This window comes from Biomphalaria glabrata, chromosome 7 (assembly GCF_947242115.1).
Source record: "Biomphalaria glabrata chromosome 7, xgBioGlab47.1, whole genome shotgun sequence".
Taxonomy (NCBI): Eukaryota; Metazoa; Mollusca; class Gastropoda; family Planorbidae; genus Biomphalaria; species Biomphalaria glabrata.
In genome coordinates, this window is record NC_074717.1 from 15,493,731 (window position 1) to 15,513,945 (window position 20,215).

General features: G+C 34.5%; 1 protein-coding gene across 1 annotated transcript in view; it reads left to right on the plus strand.

Annotated features, from left to right (window-relative positions):
* Nucleotides 1-2,421: 2,421 nt before the first annotated feature.
* Nucleotides 2,422-20,215, plus strand: part of LOC106069605 (DNA repair-scaffolding protein-like) — a 40,187-nt gene continuing 22,393 nt past the window's right edge. The window contains exons 1-11 of the mRNA XM_056036153.1: nt 2,422-2,554; nt 11,283-11,588; nt 11,748-12,298; nt 13,284-13,447; nt 13,672-13,766; nt 16,188-16,365; nt 17,995-18,152; nt 18,361-18,428; nt 18,709-18,896; nt 19,167-19,316; nt 19,842-19,932. Coding sequence (XP_055892128.1) covers nt 11,291-11,588; nt 11,748-12,298; nt 13,284-13,447; nt 13,672-13,766; nt 16,188-16,365; nt 17,995-18,152; nt 18,361-18,428; nt 18,709-18,896; nt 19,167-19,316; nt 19,842-19,932 — 1,941 coding nt within the window. The 5' untranslated portion in view covers nt 2,422-2,554; nt 11,283-11,290. The remainder of the gene's footprint in view (nt 2,555-11,282; nt 11,589-11,747; nt 12,299-13,283; nt 13,448-13,671; nt 13,767-16,187; nt 16,366-17,994; nt 18,153-18,360; nt 18,429-18,708; nt 18,897-19,166; nt 19,317-19,841; nt 19,933-20,215) is intronic.

The following is a 20,215-nucleotide window of genomic DNA, read 5'->3' on the forward strand; positions in this document are numbered from 1 at the left end:
TTGTAGTCAGCCTATTTTGGGCAGCATAAGATGTCAACAGAGCGATGGTAAAACGCTCTTTGGATATTTGAGAAATTTGACACACACAAAATATTAAAAAACCTTTTGAATAATGTTTTAACTTGAAAAATATTCGAACTTTTGAGTATTTTTTTAACTTGAAAAATATTCTAACTTTTGAGTATTTTTTTAACTTGAAAAATATTCTAATACAAATTAATAGGCCCTAACTACATTGCAAATACAGCCTATTTGTTCCTTGAAAAGATACCCTACAGATTGAAAAAAATGATTTAGATTAGGGCTTTGAGGGTCGCTATCTTCTTCACAATTTATCACCCCTCCCAAGGTTCCATCTGGTATCGACCACAATCTTTCAATTTATATTTACTAATAATTTAATTTGAGATTAGAGTGTGGTGAGACATAATATACAAATGGGCTTAAATATAAATAAGTAGTTTATTAAATTTTATATAGATATTCCAATCATTTTGTTCACAAACTAAGATGTAAGCATCCCACTGAATCAGACAACATACCAGAAAGAGGGGGGAGGGGACATAATATAAAGATTGATTAGAATATTAATAAGAAGCTTATATCATATAGATATAGATATGTAACTAATTCTGTTTACAACTGTGATTTCTAAAAAAAAGTGGTTGGATGGGGGGTGGGGGGGGGAGGAGGATTGATGCGATTATCTCACCCCACCAAATTGGCTAACATACTATAGGCATAACCAAAAACGTTCGTTAAAATATAAATAAAATTTATATTATTTTTTTTTATTGGGAGGGGGGGAACATCAGATGAGGGGGTTATCGGCCCTTACTGCTGCCCCCCCCCCCCCTGCAATAGGCCAGTGCTTACATACATACTACTCACTGACTAGATGAGTGGGGGTGATTTGCCCTTACTACCATCATCTGAAATTGTCTAGTAGTATTGTGCGTCGCACTTAGAACAAAAGCTCCCTTTCACCAGCCTGAATTGGGCGGCGAGTTCCCCCTTCCCACCACCATATCCGTCGGGGTTGAGACTCGGGGTTAACCTTAGAGTTTGTTTTTGCGTTCACTTCCAATTGACACTGACACTTCAGACTCGCGGACTAGAGACCCGGCCAAAGACCGCACCACTGTGACCCCCGTCATATTCATATACTGTACCAGGCTAACCTTGAGGGACGGTGCCTGGATGTTGACAGATCCCTGCGGGAGCTTTTTTACATCCCGCACAGTGCAATAAGGATGCTCTTGCACCCTCTTAGGCACTCCCGCGGGAGCCTTGTCTCACCGCCCATTTGGCCTAGTCATCCCCCTCCTACGACCGTTTCCACCAGGGCAGAAAACCCGGGGCCCTTACCCCCCCCCCCCCGGCAATAGGCCAGAACTTACTCACATACTACTCACTGACTAGATTAGAATTTTAGATATAATTGAGGATATATTGTAAATACTATATCTAATATTAAGCAAGTAGATTAATTATTTGGAAGATAGAGAGGAGATCTTCATAAAGATCTAGATCTAGAATAGATCCATGGGCCAACAAACTACATTTGATTTACAAATTACAATTGTGGGCAATGTCAATCAATACTACTTCTAACATTGCTATTATAGCTTACTACACTTAACACTCTACACTGCAATCAGCGCTACACTATTATTATTATGGACTTATATATAGTCAGTATAGTAATTCAAAGATAAAATGACTTGATTAAGTCAATGAAGTACTAGACTCTACTACTCTAGAGTAGATCTAATCTAGATCTACTCATCTAGAATTAGAGTTGTACCTTACTAACTAGTAACTACTAATTACTAGTATAATATACTACATATAATAAGTACTAAGTTGACTAAGTTATGTAAGTAAGTAGTTAAGTAGTACTAGATCTAGTAGTAGATAAGTACTAGATTTACGTAGGGCCTACTTACACCCAAACTGGCCAAACACTACTCTGACTCTAGTAAACTCTAGTTAACTCCGAGTGTAAAAAGATTAGAATTAAAAAAAAAACTGCATTTTTTTAAAGATCTAGATAAAAGTAGATTTAGTCTAGAATCTAGACTCTTTGATTCAATTGATTGTTTCTATTGATTTTTCGTTTCATAATAAGAAGTCAAGTAAATAGACCTAAATCTACATTCAAAGTAGATATAGTGACATAGTCTATGACTATGATGAGAGAACAATTTTGATTTAGGGTGAGTTTATGTAACAATCACTAGCCTATGAAAGCAATTTAATAGTTCAACATCAGCAGTGTTTCCATCTCTGGGTTGTTCCTTGCATTTCGGATGTTTATCAAACCTATATTTTATATCTCTGAGTCACTCAAGTTATAGACTATATCTGGGTATGAAAAAGATCTATATCTAGATAGTAGATTAGATTCTACAATTCTCTTATGTTTACTTTTTTTTTTTTTGGCTTTTAATACATTTTTTTCAAGTTATTATTATTACTTGAGTCTAAATCTAGATCTACATAGATCTAGAGATTCTAGATCTCTTATTCTAGTGGAGAAATTCATGGAAAAGTATGTAATATTATGGCATACTAAGCTAGTATTAAAATTAAATTAAGTAGATCTAATACCGGTACATGATTAATAAATCTAGACTGATCAGTGATAGATTTATCATAGATGTCTAAGAATACTAAGATGATAAGATCATGATGAGATCTAGACTCTAGTGACACTCTAGCTAGTGAACTCTAGTCCTATAGTTAGTCCTATAGTTAGTACTAGTACTACTAGTAATTTGTAGTAATGAGTGAGTCTTGAGTAGACTCGAGAGTAATCTTTATTATTTAGACCACTTTATCTAATCGCTAATGCCTAATGGCTAATCTACAATCTAGATCATGATGTAGATGGTAGACCTAGTCCTAGATCTAGTAGATCTAGAAGATAGAACAGCTTTTAGGCTTAATTAGGGCTATATAAATTATATAGATCTACTGTTACCAATTTTGTTATTTATCTAAAATTCTAAATATCATAGATTGATAGATAATATACTAATCTAATATCTATCATTATAATTTTTTTTATGCCCAGTCAATTGAGTCAAGACAGACAAATCTTAGTCATTTTCCCATGCTCCATCTGACTTTACACATTGACATTAGACATAATACATAACTATAATTTATAGTATAAGATTATGCTATATAAGCCCAGTACCCCAATACAGACATTAACGTACCAGTACTACTTATTTAGTTGAATGTCTTGAGAAAGGCCTTTTAAGCTATTTTGACAATCTTGAGATATGGGGCCCTTTAGAAGTTCAGATATATTATTTATGGGGTGGGGGCCTAATAAGCTTGGTAGCTTGTGAACTGTGTGGCCTATAGATATTCTGGCCCTCCTTAAGCCATCGGAGGACATAGCAGTTTACCTGGTTTACCTAAAAAATGAAAAATGGGCGGCTGTACATATCTAGCACACTCAGTGTCTTTGATTGACCAAATAAAAGGCCAAAAAGTCAGTGCTAAATTTGCGGCGGGGGGGGGGGGAGCGGTTAACCTGTTGAACCTGCCAGCCCGATTAATTGGTCTGTGTGTAAAATATAAATAAAATAAAGCCAGTCCGATATATCTGTCTCCCGCACCTTTCCTTAAACCAACAGTGCATAATTAAAAATGCCAAGAAAAAAAACATGTCACGTAGGATTATTCGACTTATGGTAAATCACAGTAATGATGGTGCCCATGAGTGTTTTATTTTTTTAAATAGTAAACTGATTTACTTAATGAAAAGATACTCTATTGATTCAGGTAATCGTAACACAAAAAGATTAACTCTGCATGAAGCAGTGAACTATATCCTCAATGATTCTGAGGATGATGAACTAGATCTAGATTCTAGAAAATGATTACAGTGATAGTGAAATGGAGATTGACTCTGACCATCATCTAGATCTAGATGAAATTAGTACAGTAAATGAAGACACTAGATTTGCCTAGATCTTCACTTGTACCAGCACCAAGTCCATCGAAGGAAAGTGGGCATGGAAAGGGGCATTGCCCCCAAAATGGATCTACATTTGATTCTGACTGGTCAGAATTGAATACATTTATTACTCAGTTTAGATCTAGTAATAGAACATTCACAGAAATAGCTGGATGCTAAAAACATGCCTAGTCATATTTCAGCTCAAAGCACAGCTATTGCTTTTCTAGACCTGTTTCTAAATGACAATTTTTGGCAAACGTTTTGTGAGGAAACAAACAGATGTGCTTCTCAGGTAAAACAACAAAAGCCAAACAGTTATTATGCTAAGGACTTCATCCCATTAACTGTCCATTAACTCAAAGCTTTTTTTGGATTGTGACTTCAAATGGAGCAGTGCAAAAAAAAACCTAGGTACAAAGACTACTGGACTAGTTCCAGCAAATCACCTGTGACTGAAACACCTGGTTTTTGCAGTGTCATGCAGAGAGATCACTTTTTGTCTATATGGACACATCTTCATTTTATTGATGAGCTGAATCCTACTGTAAATAAAACAGACGAAATCTACAAAGTTAGACTAATGCTGGACATGAAGCTTACAAAATGTCATCACTTTTACTCACCATTCCAATGTCTCAGCTTGGATGAAGGAATGATTCCTTGCAAAGGCCGACTAGCTATAAAGCAATACATAAAATCAAAACCCATCAAATCGAAGCTTATCTCATGAATCAAACACAGGCTATATAATGAACTTGGAAATTTACAACGGCAAAACTGGCAATGTCATTCCAGAGCTTGGTGTCATTGGCAGCGTTGTTGTAAGACTTTTATCAACAGATCACTAGATAAATAAAAACCATATTGTATGCATGGACAGAATCTACAACAGTGTCACTTTGTTTGACACTTTATTCAATGTTTATGGAACGTTTGCTGTTGGAGCTGCTATGACAAATAGAAAATTTTACCCCAAAGAACTGACAAAGATGAAGAAAATCTGAATTTATCTGTCATGGCAATATTACATGCCTAGTATGGATGGACCAAAGACCCATTCATATTATTTCTTCATTATCACAATCCAACAACATGGGCACCCTAAAAAGAAGAAATAAGGATGGAACAACACCACAACTCTGCATTGACTACACCAAATACATGGGTGGTTGTGATGTTAACGACCAGATTTGTAGCCTCAACAAAACATGTCAACATTATTGTTGGCCTCAGCGATTAATAGTACTTTTTTTTTGTGGGCTTGCAACAATGCATTCTTATGGAACAATTTAGTCCCCACAAACAACCAGGCAAAGGATATAGAACATTCTCAATGTTCAAAGATGACATTTGTTTGTCACTTATTGGGGATACAAGAGTTGAAGCAAAAAAGGCTCTACTCCCTGCTGACACTCATGTGAGACTACAAAATGTTGGGTTTACACTGTCCTCAATTGTCCCCAACAGCTACTGGAAATAATTTATGTGTAGTTTGTGCTTACAAATTCAATAAACATGTAAAGCAGTTTCCAGACATGGATTATAATAGCAGGCCTGACAAGAAAATTAAAACAAATTTTGGTGCAAACTTTGCCAAATGTACTTGTGTATTAAGGAGGGGTCTACATGCTGGGAAGACTGGCATACCAAGAAAGAATATTAGAGATAAACATACGAGAGTAATGATCGTAGTGCAGACACTTTTGCACCCATTTTCACCTGAAATTTTTTTTCTCTGAAATGGTTAGACTTGGGAAAAAAGTGAAAGCATCAGAATACTCCTCAGCTATTGGCTAATAATTATATATTTGCTGCATGATAACCCTGTGTTTATAAAAAAAAATAATTGAAATTTACTTCTGGTGGGTTTCACTTATCTCACTGACAATTTAAAAAAAAATAAAAACTTGCGGACATTGTGAAAACTTCACAGACACAGTATATAAAAGTCATATAAAAATCAATATAATCTTACAATTCTTTCCTTTAAGCTGTTTTATTTTACAAAAGACTAAGAAAATCAATTCTTTGTCATTTTTTCCACACTCACTCTAACTCTAGCCTTTCTCTGTTTATTATTGATGTCACAAGTTGCACCCTCTCCCATCTCCAACTAGTCTAAATCTTCATGTTAAAATGATTTTTGTAGACCTCCTCCCCCTAATTACATTAATATCCATGTTGCATCTGCTATTTTTTCCCTAGCTGCAAAACAATGTCTATGGTCAAGCCTATTTTGACATGGGGGAGAAAGATTTGCTTTGGAGCAGTTCCACATTTTGGGATCATTATTTCAGTCCTGTCTCTCCCCCCTTACATTATAATGGTGCTGCAAATGTTTTCCTAGCTTCACAGCGGGCTAGCCGATTTAAACATGGAGGTATCAGCTCTACATGAAAAGGATTACAGTTCTCCACTGGGTCCAGTCCATTAATAATAATTTTATTTATAAAGCGCTGTTAACAAACAAAATGTAAGCTCAAGGCGCTGTGATAACATTACAAAGACAAACACAACAGCTAAAATGACAATTAATCTAAAAAAGTTTTAAACAGATAGGTCTTAATGTTCTTCTTAAAAGTGGTGTAGTATGTTGTCTGTTTGAGATCAATGGGGAGTGAGTTCCAAACCTTTGGTCCGTACACTGAAAAAGCCCGCAGTCTGTAGCTTTTGAGGGAGAAGCGTGGCACCATTAAAAGCGTTGAGTCCATTGAGTGTAGGGCTCTCTGGGGGACATATGGAGTAATCGGTTCGCTAAGGTACAAGGGCGTCTCATTGTTATATATACACTGATGACAAAGTGTGGCGACCTTGTAATTGATTCTCGCTTTCACAGGAAGCCAATGGAGCGTGCGCAAGAGCGTAGTAGCAGAATTTCGTCTTGTTTTTCTAAGGACATTTTTCTGCAGCATTGTTCTGAATACGTTGCAGCTTGGCTATTTTGTTATTAGATATACCTGCTAGCATGGCATTGCAGTAGTCAAGGCGGGAGAGTATGAATGCCACAGATGGCGTTTTTGTTGACTCTGTTGTTAAATATGGTTGGATCTGGCCTAATCTGCGCAGCTGCAGATAAAGACCCTTGCAGAGCTGACCTATGTGTGGGTCAAAAGATAGTGTTGAGTCAAAGAAAACTCCAAGATTCCGCACTACAGGGAGCACTACAGGGACGTAAGGAACCTGGCAGTTCGTGATAAAATGAGAATCTGTGCTCTCGACTTTTGAGACGTTGTTCAGAGTGCCAATCTTAATTGTCTTGTCTTCATTCATCTTGAGTTTATTCTCAACCATCCAATCACTCACCCTTGCAACAGTACCACTGATTTTCTCTGCCAGATGAGGGTACTGAGGAATCGTATAACTTTGAGTTATTGGCAAAGAAATGGTATAAGATACCGGTTGGTCGTATGACACTGCTGAGTGGATATGTATACATAGTGAACAGTACTGGGCCTAGAACTGATCCTTGGGGTACTCTGTACTTCAAGAGTAAGCTTGTTGATTCTGTCCCATTAACAACGACACTTTAGGTGTGTTCAGTCAGGTAGGATCCAAGCCACTTTAGGTCGATTCCTGCTAAACCAAAAGTGGCAGAGAATCTGGCCATCATAATTTCATGGTCTAACATATCAAAGGCTGCGGACAAGTCCAGCATGGAAAGAATTGATATGTGGCCTATGTCAAAATTGTGAAGTAAGTCGTTTAGTACCCTGACCACTGCTGCCTCTGTGCTACAGCACTTCCTATATGCAGATTGAAATTCTTCCAAGAGACAGTACTGTTCAAGATGAGAAAGAATTTGCGCTAACACAATGCGTTCCAGAAGCTTAGACAGGAAGGGAAGATTTGATACTGGACGATAGTTTTTTTTTTAGACATCCCGGGTTAAGACTGGATTTCTTTAATAAGTGCCTGATAATTGCATGCTTAAATTGCTGTGGTACAGTGCCTGAAGTCAGTGAAGAGTTCACAATGTTAGTAATTGTGGGTACAAGCTCATCTAAACATTCAAGGAGCAAGGAGGTTGGAATGGGATCAAGGTAGATTTTAGAGTGGTCAAGCTGTGATGAGAGGGATGGCATTGGGGAGTAAGGCCTGCACCCTGCTAGTAGGTGATAGCAAGTTTTCTTCCTCCTCCTCCCACACCCTCTCCTTTGTTAGTTAGCCAAGTGTAGATCAACTACACCAAGGTCACACCTGTTGTAAGCCTACCTACCTGTAGTCCCTATCTTGTCAGCCAAGCTTTTAGTGGACTCATCCCTCCCTTCCTTCCTTCCAGTCTCTTCTGTTACATTGAATGAAAAGGGGGCTAAGACCCCCTCCCCTCCTCTTCCCAGCTTTTTCATGTTGACTGTTTCACCCCCCCCCCCTATTTTACATTATGTATAAACTAAAAAAAGCTGTAACATTTTTAAAGACATTTAAGCATATTATAACAGTGTCCGTGATCTCTTATTTTCTGAAAAATGTACATAGGCGCAGACACCCTTACTTATTTTACTTTGACTCTATGCAATGCTTTGCTGAGAAACCATGTGTTTTCCTGCCTATTTATATGTCAGAACAGTAAAGAAATGGAGCATGCGCATTATGAATATAATAGCTTAGCAAAAACAATTAAAATAATGGAGATATGAAGGAAAATATAGTGAGCTGTCCACGAGGTGACAGTGTCCGCGATATGTACTTTACTCTAATATATTTTTCTCAAAACAAAAGTAATTGTGTACTACGCATTGCCTACGATTTATGGCTGGGTTACCTGTCAATTATAAATTTAAATCAATAAATTCATTGTCTGCTAACAAAAGGATTGCTCATTGTTATGATATTTAATTATGATTCAAGACTACACATAAGAACTCAAAGTAACGTCATGAGAATTTAATGATAATATAGGTGTTACACATAAGAACCCAAAGTAACATAATGAGAATCTATATATATAATTCTCCTCTTCCCTCAAGAGTTTAAACAAGAAGTAAAGGAAAGATCACTCTTTTATTTCTGCGGATAGTCCACGAGAAAACACAAGAGTAGTGTTCACACTACGGATGTCTGCCTGCGCGCTAGACTGTCGTTTAAAAATTTATCAAATCCTGCCCGCTCCCATCCCCCTTTGTGAATTGTTGACCTCCTGGTAAATCGACATGAGGGTGCGGGAAATTTGTTTTAAGTTAAAAAATGGTTTAATTTAATAATTTATATACCTTGAACTAGCACGGGTCCTATGAAAGTGGGGGCCCACTGCAGTCGCATAGGTTGCAGTGGCCTAAGACTGGATATGCAAAATAGTGTACTAGTTTAATGATAATATAGGTGTTACAGACTGGCAACAGACTCTTTGGTCTGCCAGTGATGGCTAACATCAAACAGCCTGGGACTTTTGCTCTAACTATGATTCAAACAATAAAAATAGAAAAATGATTTGAGTGCTGGGACAACCCGTGGAGCACATGAGGTGCCCAGCCTTGCTGACTGAACCTCCCCATGGTTGAGGCTGCCCAACCCTCAACAAGCTATTATAGTATGGTTCAGGATGAGCTATTATCTCAGTCTTTCATACTTTGCATGGTTTAAGGCTTATCTCACAGTACCATGTTTCACAAACTTTGACATTTGCTGAATTTGTTTCAATAGGTCTTGAAAGCCATATGCTTTTGACCTGTATGTGGACATATGTAGATTGCACACAACACAGGCGTTTTTGTCCAAGACTCTTGAAGTTTGGCATTGATGATGATCTCCCCAACAGGAAATATACACAATGAAGCATCACACAGCACTACATAAACTAATTGAAACTCCTAAAAAAATTATTATTTTTAAATTCATATTTATATTGTAAGCATTTCTATTAAAAACACATCTAATTAAAGCATATGTGTAACAAAGGGGTTAGGTTGGGATAATACCCCCTCCCCAAACTGAAATATTTCAAGCACATTTTTTCTTACCAGTTGCTGGGGTCCTTCAATAAAGTAAATATATGAGAATTCAAGCAATAGCCTGAGAAAAACTAAAGCAAACTACAGAAACTGAGTTCCATGGGTTTAGCTATTACATTATAATGGCTGACATAGAAGAGAGCACCTGGCTGCATGCGGCCTCAGAACGAGACAATTGGAGGTCACTCACGAAGGTCCCGGGATACACATTTGAGACCAAAAGAAAATCCTCTGCTGAGGACAAACGCAGAAGCGAAAAGATAATCTAAATTGACCACCTGCAGACAATGGTTATGCTTGCCTTGGATGTGGCAAAATATGCAGGTCACAGCTGGGGCTGTGCAGCCACTGGAAATACTGCACTTCTATCAATTTTTAGCAGACTCTGAAAGGGGAAAAGATGCTATTAGTTTTGTGTGAAATGTCCGTCCGTCCCGTTTAGATCTCGTAAACAAGAAAAGATAGTGAAAATCAGACAGCATAATATTTTAGTCCATTCAAAGTTCTGATGCAAGGGCTACTTTTTTCTTTTCTAATAGCAAAAAATCTAATTTTTTAAATCACTTATGCAAGCAGTTTTTTCATAAAAATACACCACTTTTACAACTATTCACTATTAATAGTAACAAACACGGGAGGTTCTTTAGTAGGGGAGACAACTATTCACCATATTTTTAACACGTTTATGCAAATGGTTTTAGAGTTTTGTTTACATTTGTATTGCTACGTTATGTAAGTTCTGTCCTACTAACTACTACATTTACCCAAAAATAATGTTTACTTTTTTTTTAAGAGTAAAGAAAAAAATCTATTTAGTATGCATATAAGTTGGACATAATTTAAAACAACAATTAATAAGTAGGTTTTCTTATTATTGTGTAAACTGCAGTGCTACACTACGGTCACAGGACACTTAACTAAAGGAAATTTTTATTTTTTTTATGAAAACGTTTTTTTTTTGTTTTTTTTTAGGCTTTAAATAAGAGATCGACCCTTTACAAAACAATTAGATGAATTAGATATTCATTAAAAGACATCAGTTAGGCCTTGTTCGCATGTAACTTCACATTCACTTTCACCTATCCTTTGGTCTGTTGGGCATCACACAAGATCTGTCAGCCTTCTTTCTCCATTCTTCTGTCATTTGTCTTTGATAGAATTTAATTCTGTTGTTCTTTCTGAAAATATTGATACCTGCCTTTTTACCTGCCTGGGTGGACCACTTCCGGGGACGATTTTGAGATTGTGTTTCCACACAAACTGTCTTTGTAACCTTGTTATATTAAGTAATTCTTTTGCTAAATTTTATTTTCATCCAACTTTATAATATATCATACAATGTACTATTTTGATAGATCTTGAAATGACTCATTCTGCTTGGCAACATTGTAAAGATGGGTTTGTTGGAGTAGACAAATATCAGTGGCTAATGCAGGATTCTTCAACAACTTCCAACAAGCAGGAGGATAATAATGCTATTGAAACACAGATTGAAATAAAAACTGTGAAGACACCAGATAGACCATGTAAAGTGTCCAAAAGAAAAAGATCAAGATTCCATGTCCAGACTCGCAACATACATAAAAATATTTATGCTACAAACCATGAAGAGTTTCATCAGACTCATTTAGTGCCACAATTTCAAGTAGATAATCAATCAGGTTTTTATTTCCCCCTTTTTTTTATGTTTGTTTTTAATGTATCTTTTTTAATCAAAAGAATTATGACTTTACATGATTTAACTTTTTTTTTTTACTATGAATAAATAAATAATATTGTTTAAAATCTGTAATTTTGATGTTGCTATATTAAATCAACAGATTGTCCTCTTGTTAATGACATTGAATGGTCTAGTAGTTCATCTGATGAAGACAAGGCTACAAATGTTATTTCAAAGAAAAAAATCAATGATAAAAGGAGATGCGTATCTCATTCACAGTTTAATTCAAGCAAGTCCAAAGATCTACATAGTTTTGATTCCATAAAAATAGATTTAATAGCTACACCATCTACTGATAGTAATCAAAGAGCTATAGCTAACTTGAGTGATATTTGTAATGAGGAAAACAAAGTTAGTCAATTCAACCAACATTTTGAAAGTAAGACACAAGATTTTGAGTCTTCATTGGGTCTGTTACATCATGACAGCCCAATAAGTAAGCACAAAGAATTCATAGCTGGACGTGTTAGGAAGCGCAAGCCAAAGATATGTTTTCAACACAAGCCCAAAGTTGACTTAGAACTTATGGGAACAATAAGTGATGTATCTTCAGGCTCAGATTATGACAGTGAGAAAAATGTTCAGCTTGACATTGATCACTCAAAGAGAAAAAAATGTGTGGAACATTTGTCTGACACTGAAAGTGCAAAGGTAATTCTTTGATATCAATTCTGTAATATTTTTTTTAATCATTTCTATGAGCAAACAAATGTTGGCTGATTCATTTTCAAATATATTTTTATATATCAGTAGATAACATCTTTTTGAATTCTGCAGTTGGGTATAGTTTTCTGTCATTCACTTTTGTATGAATTTATAGGAAACTGGGTATACTCAACAATTTTGAGTTCACATTTTTTAAATTAATAAGTGAAGATAATAATAATAGCACAAAACAATTTTTTTTGAAAGAACTCATGCATTATCAGATATTATGTTCTTCAGAAGACAGTTTCAATTGTCAGATTTAAACATTTTATTCTAATAAGTTGGGATGGGTCTTGCTATGATGTAGGCTATATGTCTACACTATTTTTAGAAATATATTTTTGCAATCAGATTTGGTCTTGCCTAGTGCTACTTCTATACTACTGTACTTCACTCACTTGACCAGCATCTTGATGCACTCTCTACTTTTAAAGTCAATTCAGAGTCTGTGAAAATTTTGAAATATAATTTAAAATATTGTCAGTGTCATGTTAAAAATGTCACCAGAATTTATTCTTTGTTTTGATAGATAGTTGTTAGGCATGTATCCTATACCTTAGAGCTGTATAAACTTATCTGGCCAGGTTTTAAGAAATAAAAGTATTTGAGTGTTAGAATTCTTTTTGTATGAAAGGAAAAAAAGAAGGGTTTAATAAGCTAAAAAAGCTAAAACTTGCTTATAAATAAACTTAATAATCTAGTTAACTAGTTCCAACTTTCTTTACTATTCACTTTATGCTAGCACTAGTTCATAATCTCTGTAGTCCTGTGAAAAAAAACATAATCCTCCAATAAGCAATCCAAGTATTGTACATGCTTGCCTAGTTATTTATGTTCTCTTGTCTAGATAAATTACAGTGTACTCAGTGATTTAAGTGTACTCAGCCAATGGTAGTATCCTATTCACATTTTTTTTTTTGCTGTCTAGATTGACCCTACTGGCATTTCCTCTAGCAGTTCTCCTCAAGCAGAGACTATACGAGCAAGTGACTGGATACTAGCTGGTCAGAAACAGAAAACTCCTGTCAAAATAGATCCATTAGATACAGTTCAAGGACAAGATTCAACCAAGAAAAAGAAAAAATATCCAAAGTATTGTTTACTCTGTTATATGTCCCTCTGAAAAGGAAAAATCCTTAAACTATTTTTTTTTTAATTTCAAATCACTGTGAGGATTATATTTTTTTTATCAGCCTAACAAAACAGTATTCAGGGTACAACTGTCTTTATTTTTCAACAGAGTATCCTGGCTTTAAAATGAATGCGTAACATGCAGGTTTGAATATTGTATGACAATCAAAATTTCTTTGTTTTAGAGACACACTTGCTGGTCGACTTTGTCAACTAATTAACTGGGAGAAATCTTCAGTTCGATTTTGGTATCACTCTGTTGGTGCTGGCATTGCTGATGGTGTGTTTATTTTATTTTTAGAATATTTATAAAGAAAATAAATTTTTAATCACTTTGTCATGTGCAATACAATTTTAAAATATTCAGATTTGTGATTCCTTTATTACAAAAGTCCTAACTGAGTCTCTATAGTTCATATAAAAAAATGTTGGTAAACTATGGAACAGTCATTTCTTATAGGATTTTAAGATCAAATACCTCAATTTCCTTCTGTAAAGCTGAGAATTACATGTAATTGTGTAAAGGTTATGTTTGTGTTCAATGTATGTAATGTTGAAGAATGTAACATACGTGAATAGTATACAAAGACTTCGAGTCGATCTTCAGGAGACAAATATGAGGTTTATTCAATAATATTAACGTACTGCACTTGTAGTCGTAACATCAAAATATCCAATTTGAAATATAACTACATCCGTATAACAGCGGTATCAAATATATAAATCCTTTATAACACAACTTCACTACTAAAGTACGTCCGCATCACAGCGGGTAACAGTAAACTCCAATAATATGTATCCAGCTCTAAGTACAGAAAACAACTATTAGAACTATGTGTACAGTATCAAGTCCCAGAGACGACTCTATTCCACTCAAAGTTACTACTGTTCTCGACTAAACAAAAAATACTACTGACTAAAAGTCAATTTAGTCATTCTTACTTCCTCTTTCTAAATCAAAGGTTTCATGTGCCTTTCACCTTCATGACCCAAGGTGAACGTATAGCAGGCAATGTCAACCGAGACTGTGACAAATGGAAATAAAAAATTGTACCAAAGTTTCAACAATCCAAAGCACACATGATCAGTCCACTAGTGCAGCAGTCATCTCTAGGAAGATTTTTTAAAAGGAAAGACAAAATCATGTTAAAATTTAATTTATAACAGATTACTGTTTCTATTTAGAAGATGATATAAGTAATTTCTTTAGAGATCTTTGACATCAACAAATCACAAAGCCAAACTGATATAATCATGAAGAGGGCTTTTTGACTTTATTTAACTTTGTTTAAAGATGTACTATTTATTCTGTTAGTTGTAACTATTGTAAAACAGTCCTAAAGCTAAACTGAACCATGTTCAAGAGTGGGGCTAGGAAAGAAACCTAAGGGTGTCATTCATCAAATGATTTTATCCAGCAATTTTTTCTAACCTTTTACCTTGCCACTTTTTCAAAGTGAAATTGGGAAATATAAATTCTGTATTCCTAACAACTTTCAGACCAAACACAAATTTAAAACAAATAAATACCAGCCAACAGTTGAACAACTAGGGTTCATCTCATAGAACACTTGTTTCATGTGACTGTGGAGACCTATTTTGGAGAGACAATCCTGTCCACATATATTACAAGTTAAGGTGGCTTTCGCTTTGGTGATAGAGGAGCCAGCCATTTTTCATTTAGTATGTATTTCTTCCACAGCTGAGGCCCATGTTTTTTCACTTGCGTTGTAGTTCTTTAATCCCAATGGTCAGTATCAATATTCACTGCTTTGAGGTCCTGTTTAATTACATCCACATAATGCTGGTGGGGGTGACTAGTTTTTCTTGAGCCTGATGTGAGTTGACAGTAAAGAATGATTTTGGGGATGCGATTGACCTCCATCCAGCGGACATGACCATTCCATCGCAGGCATCGTTGTCTGAGGATTGCAAAAATGCTTTGAAGACATATTTGCACAAGGATCTCAGTACCAGGGTATTGTCACTCTCTCTTGCCAAGTGATTTTAGAGATCCTTCAGAGACAATCCAAGTGGAATGAATTTAGTTTTCTCTATTGCTTTGCATGCATAGGTAGTCCATGACTCACTGCCATACTCAGAAGATATGCCTTGTAGATCTTTATTTTTGTCACTGTAGTGAGCTTCTGGTTTTCCCAAACTTTTGGTCTGAGTCTAGTGAAGATCAATGCAGCCTTTTTTTTTATCTCCTCTTCTTGAGACAGGTCATCTTGAATTGTGAATCCAATGTAGCAGAATACATTTTTTCGGCATTCAGCTTGTTATTGTCAATGAGGATAGTGGGTGGTGCTGTAGCAAGTGGTCCCATAATGTTTTGTTTTCTTCATGCTAATGGTTTGGCCATATTCTTAACAGGCCTGAGAGAAGCAGGACATTAGAATAAAAAAAAAAGAATAAATTAAAAGGTAAAATGTCAATCACACCTTTGGTGGATATTTGCTTTCAACATGCTCAGACAATTTTTTAAAATATTCTTCTAGCACCCAAAAAGGTACATTTTCCTTCATATTGCAGTGAATGTAAAGAGATTGATAGTTAAAATAGCATATCATTTATGATTAACATCATTTTTTTCATTACATTTTGTAATATTAAAAACAGTCATTTGATTTCATTATTAGGATAGTAAAAAATGTGTTAAACTTTTAATATTTGAATACAATTTTTGTCTTTGTTACAGTAACTAAAAAAAAGTCAACAACTTTGAAAATATTGAAACTGGTGAATGAGGTCTCAGTCTATTTAGGCCACTGCCTAGTCATTGCTACACAAGAGCTATGTCAAGCAATATTCTCTAAGCAAACAGTGGAGAAACTTATTCTGAAGCCAGGTGTCATTGTCAGCATTTTTCCACCTTGGTGAGTTCACAAAGAAAGCTGCTCACAGTGCTGGAATAGCAAACATTACAAATCTTATATCAACTCACTCTGTCTGTCTGCCTTGTAAAAAGCTTGTTAATGTTATTTCTTCCATACCCAATGTTGAATATAGTTAAAATGTTGCATAATTATTATTTTTTTACCTGACAAAGCACGAATCCATAAAAATAAACAAATTAGTATTTTAACTATTGGTAATTAATTATTTTGTTTTGTATTGAACAAGGAAAAGAAATTGTACTTGACAGGTGTGGTGGTATAAGTTGTATTAGTTCCCTTTTGACTTTTTGTAGAGAAGTAGGTCATCTCTTAAACTATCAATAGATAACTATAAACCTTCTATTTTTCATAAGCACTTCTCTGGCACAGTGTTTATTGTATTGGCCTGAGGAATCTTGAGCTCTCTAGTTTGAATTTTTTTTTATGCATTTAAAAAGCGACCATGGTAGCATTCACCATGTCTGTCAGGACTTTCTTTATGTGTTATTAGATGTACTCAATGTATAGGAAGTAAGTATAATTTAAATTGCAATAACTGTTGTTTATTTGAGAACTAATAATTATTTTTTTTGCTTTATTATTTTTAAAAATCCCTAGGTTCAGGCTAACAGACACACCATGCACACATAGTCATACATAAAGTAATAAACTATGTTAATGATGATTTAAAATAAAAATATGAATTTAATGTTATGATATTTACACAATAATATTAACATAAATGATGTGGATAATGAGTAATTAAAGTTAAATATAAAGATATTAAATCCTAATTACATTCATAGTAATTAATTTTGAAATATTAATGTAATAAGCAGCTTATATGGTGTTGTATAACAACAATAGTGACTTTAACAACAGCAATTGTTCCACAACTTGGATCAAAGATTCTTTACTGAAAAAGATACTTCAAAACTGTCATTGGAAGACCAACTATGATAATGGTAGTTAAGGACTGTCACAACTTCCTGGCAACTTCAACACTGGCAATGATGAGGACTACACTGTCAAGGGTAAAATGAGTGCAAACAAAATAAACCCAATGTTGAAATAGGTAACACCAACACTGAAACTCTATAGAAAGAAACACTAGACTCTTAACATCTAATCTAAAACTATAAATTTTAACAAATCTATCATATTAATATAAAATAAAACTCACCCTTAACAGGGAAGAGTCCTACTCAGAATAGATTCAAGGCAATATGGCTTAGGCTGTCAAGTAGGGTAAAACCAAGAAGTATTTAGGACCAAAAGAAACACAGCTTTTCTCTCAAGCTCAAGATGATGAATGGCAACCCAAACTAAGAGTTGGTAATTGACATTGTATAACTCATGACAAAGCCACAAAGAACAAAAACTAATTCCAATTGCAAAATGACATCAGGGCACCTAGAAGAAAGTGGTGCACTTTGTACATCTCCATAGAAGAAATGGACACTCTCAATTTGTGAACATTGTTACTATACACAAAAACTCCACACTAAAACTAACTGCAACAATCCAGATAACAATGTCTTTCTCCACCACCACCTCTCACCTTTCCCAATTTAAAAAAAAATCATTTTTAAGGTATTGACATGAACAGAAATTGCTTTTATTCTTCAGGCAAGAGCTTAATGAAAGTGATGGTACTAAAACAATTTTATGCACAAATTATGTCAATGTGATCTCAAGTTTAGAGCAAACAGAAATATCAGATATCTGTGAAGAAATGAACAATAGATTGACACTTCATTTGAAATGGAGTTGTCCATGCACTGCAGGTAATACATGCATAGGTTTTGTCTATTTTATTTGTTAATAACTTAAGTTGTTAGATTATTGTTAAAACTTGCATTTGATTGTTTGTTACTTATTTTGAATAACTTACAGTAAAAAGCTGACATTATTTTCATTAATTATTAAGTCTCAAGATTTTAAATCATATAGCTCCATAGCTGATCTTTATACAAATTGATTCTGTCAATTTAGAGTTGTCAATGTCCTGTACAGTATGTCCAGCCTCAAAACATCCAGTAATTCCTAATCTTCAAATTATGGTAAATATTTCAGAAATACATAAGCTTAAAAAAATTAGTTTAGCTGTTTCTAATATGCTTCACAAGTTGTTAAATAGGTTATTGTAGAGAACCTTATTTGTGTTAAATAGGTTATTGTAGAGAACTTTATCTGTGTTGAATAGGTTATTGTAGAGAACCCTATCTGTGTTGAATGATTAAGCAAGTGAAGGTTGTTGTTTTTTTTATTTAATGTTACTAATTTTTGTTTTATGTGTATAATTATTGTGAAGCTTAGTATTTTCTATTGTATTATTGTTAGGAAGCCTCAGCCTGCTGTCCAAGTGTTAGGCTTCATTCTGTACTTGATTCTTTGTTTGGAAGTCAATCAAAAAGAACACTCCTAGAAAGTATTGAAAGAACTGAAAGTGAATGGGCATGTTTACCTTCCTTTGAAGCAAAAGTTTTGCGACTCCTCAGGCAAACTGAAATCAAAACCAAAACATTAAGGTAAATGAATAAACATCTATTAAAAATATAAGTCTGTGGAAAATTAATATGAACTGCTTACATGCGTAGGTAACTATTGTTTTGTAAAAGATTCCATTGTCTTTCATTAAACTCATTTTATATATTGTAGAAAACTTTAAAATATAAACTTTTAATTCAACTCCTGTTGAAAAATAATTTATTTTTATGTAGACATTAACTCCTGTTGTAAAATAATTTATTTTTATGTAGACATTAACTCCTGTTGTAAAATGTCTGAATTGTATGTAGGCATCAGCTCCTCTTAGAAGATGCTGCTGGCACTATGATGCTAGTTACAGTACCAGACAATTATTCAGCCTTAGAGAATTTGTACAAGATAGAGAGAAAACTATGCACCTTTCAGGGTTTGTGTTTGGTTTCAAGAACTAACAAAGACAAGTAAGTTAGTTTGAACTATTTGCATTTCATTTCTTTGAATTCTTATGTTTTTAGTTTTTTTTTTCTTTTAAATTTCAGAACTAATAAGACAAGTAAGTGTTATAGCATTCAAATTTTCCTGCTTACTGTTTAACCAAAATGCGTTTTAGTCATAATGACTTACATTGTGAACTTGAAAGGAAACTAAATATGGAAATGGTGTCATGACAACTGAAAGTCTGCACCTAACAGCTCAGATTAGTAACATTGTTATTTTCTAAGCTGTCACATACAACAGTCATGTTTTTTATGATGTTTTTTGTTAACATTAAATCTAGTAAGTCTTGATTGGCCATAACCTGGGCAGTGATAAAGACTTTTACTGTTTTGATAAAATTGAATACAAACTTTTTTTTTTCCTTTAGACTAGACTTGTATTTAAATTGATAATAATCTTTTCTTTGATTTGAAATAAACTATTTTGTACTGTTTTTGAAAACAAAGTGCAAAGCATATAATGGCCATATTATCATTACCATTTTGCAGGCAGCCAGACTTGTTTAGTCTCATTGACTTAGTTTGGACTCAAGTTGCTCCACACAGCAGTGATCAGTCACAAAGTAAACAGTCTGTCATGGTAATTAGATTCTGTTTATTTCATGTTACTTTGATGAACTTTTTCATAAGAACTATCTATTTATTGAATTTTAAAAGGCATATTTTAGCTAACTAATTGGTTAATTTTTTATACTGATTCTTGTGTTATCAGGTAAAAGAAATAATTGTGCAGAATTTTAGCTTGATCCTAGAGTGGGTGTCAGAGAAATAGTGTGTGCAAACTTTTTACCAGACAAGGCAGAGTGAGTTGATATGAGCTTTATAAAGATTGCAAATTTCAGAGTGTGGGGAAATCCCATACA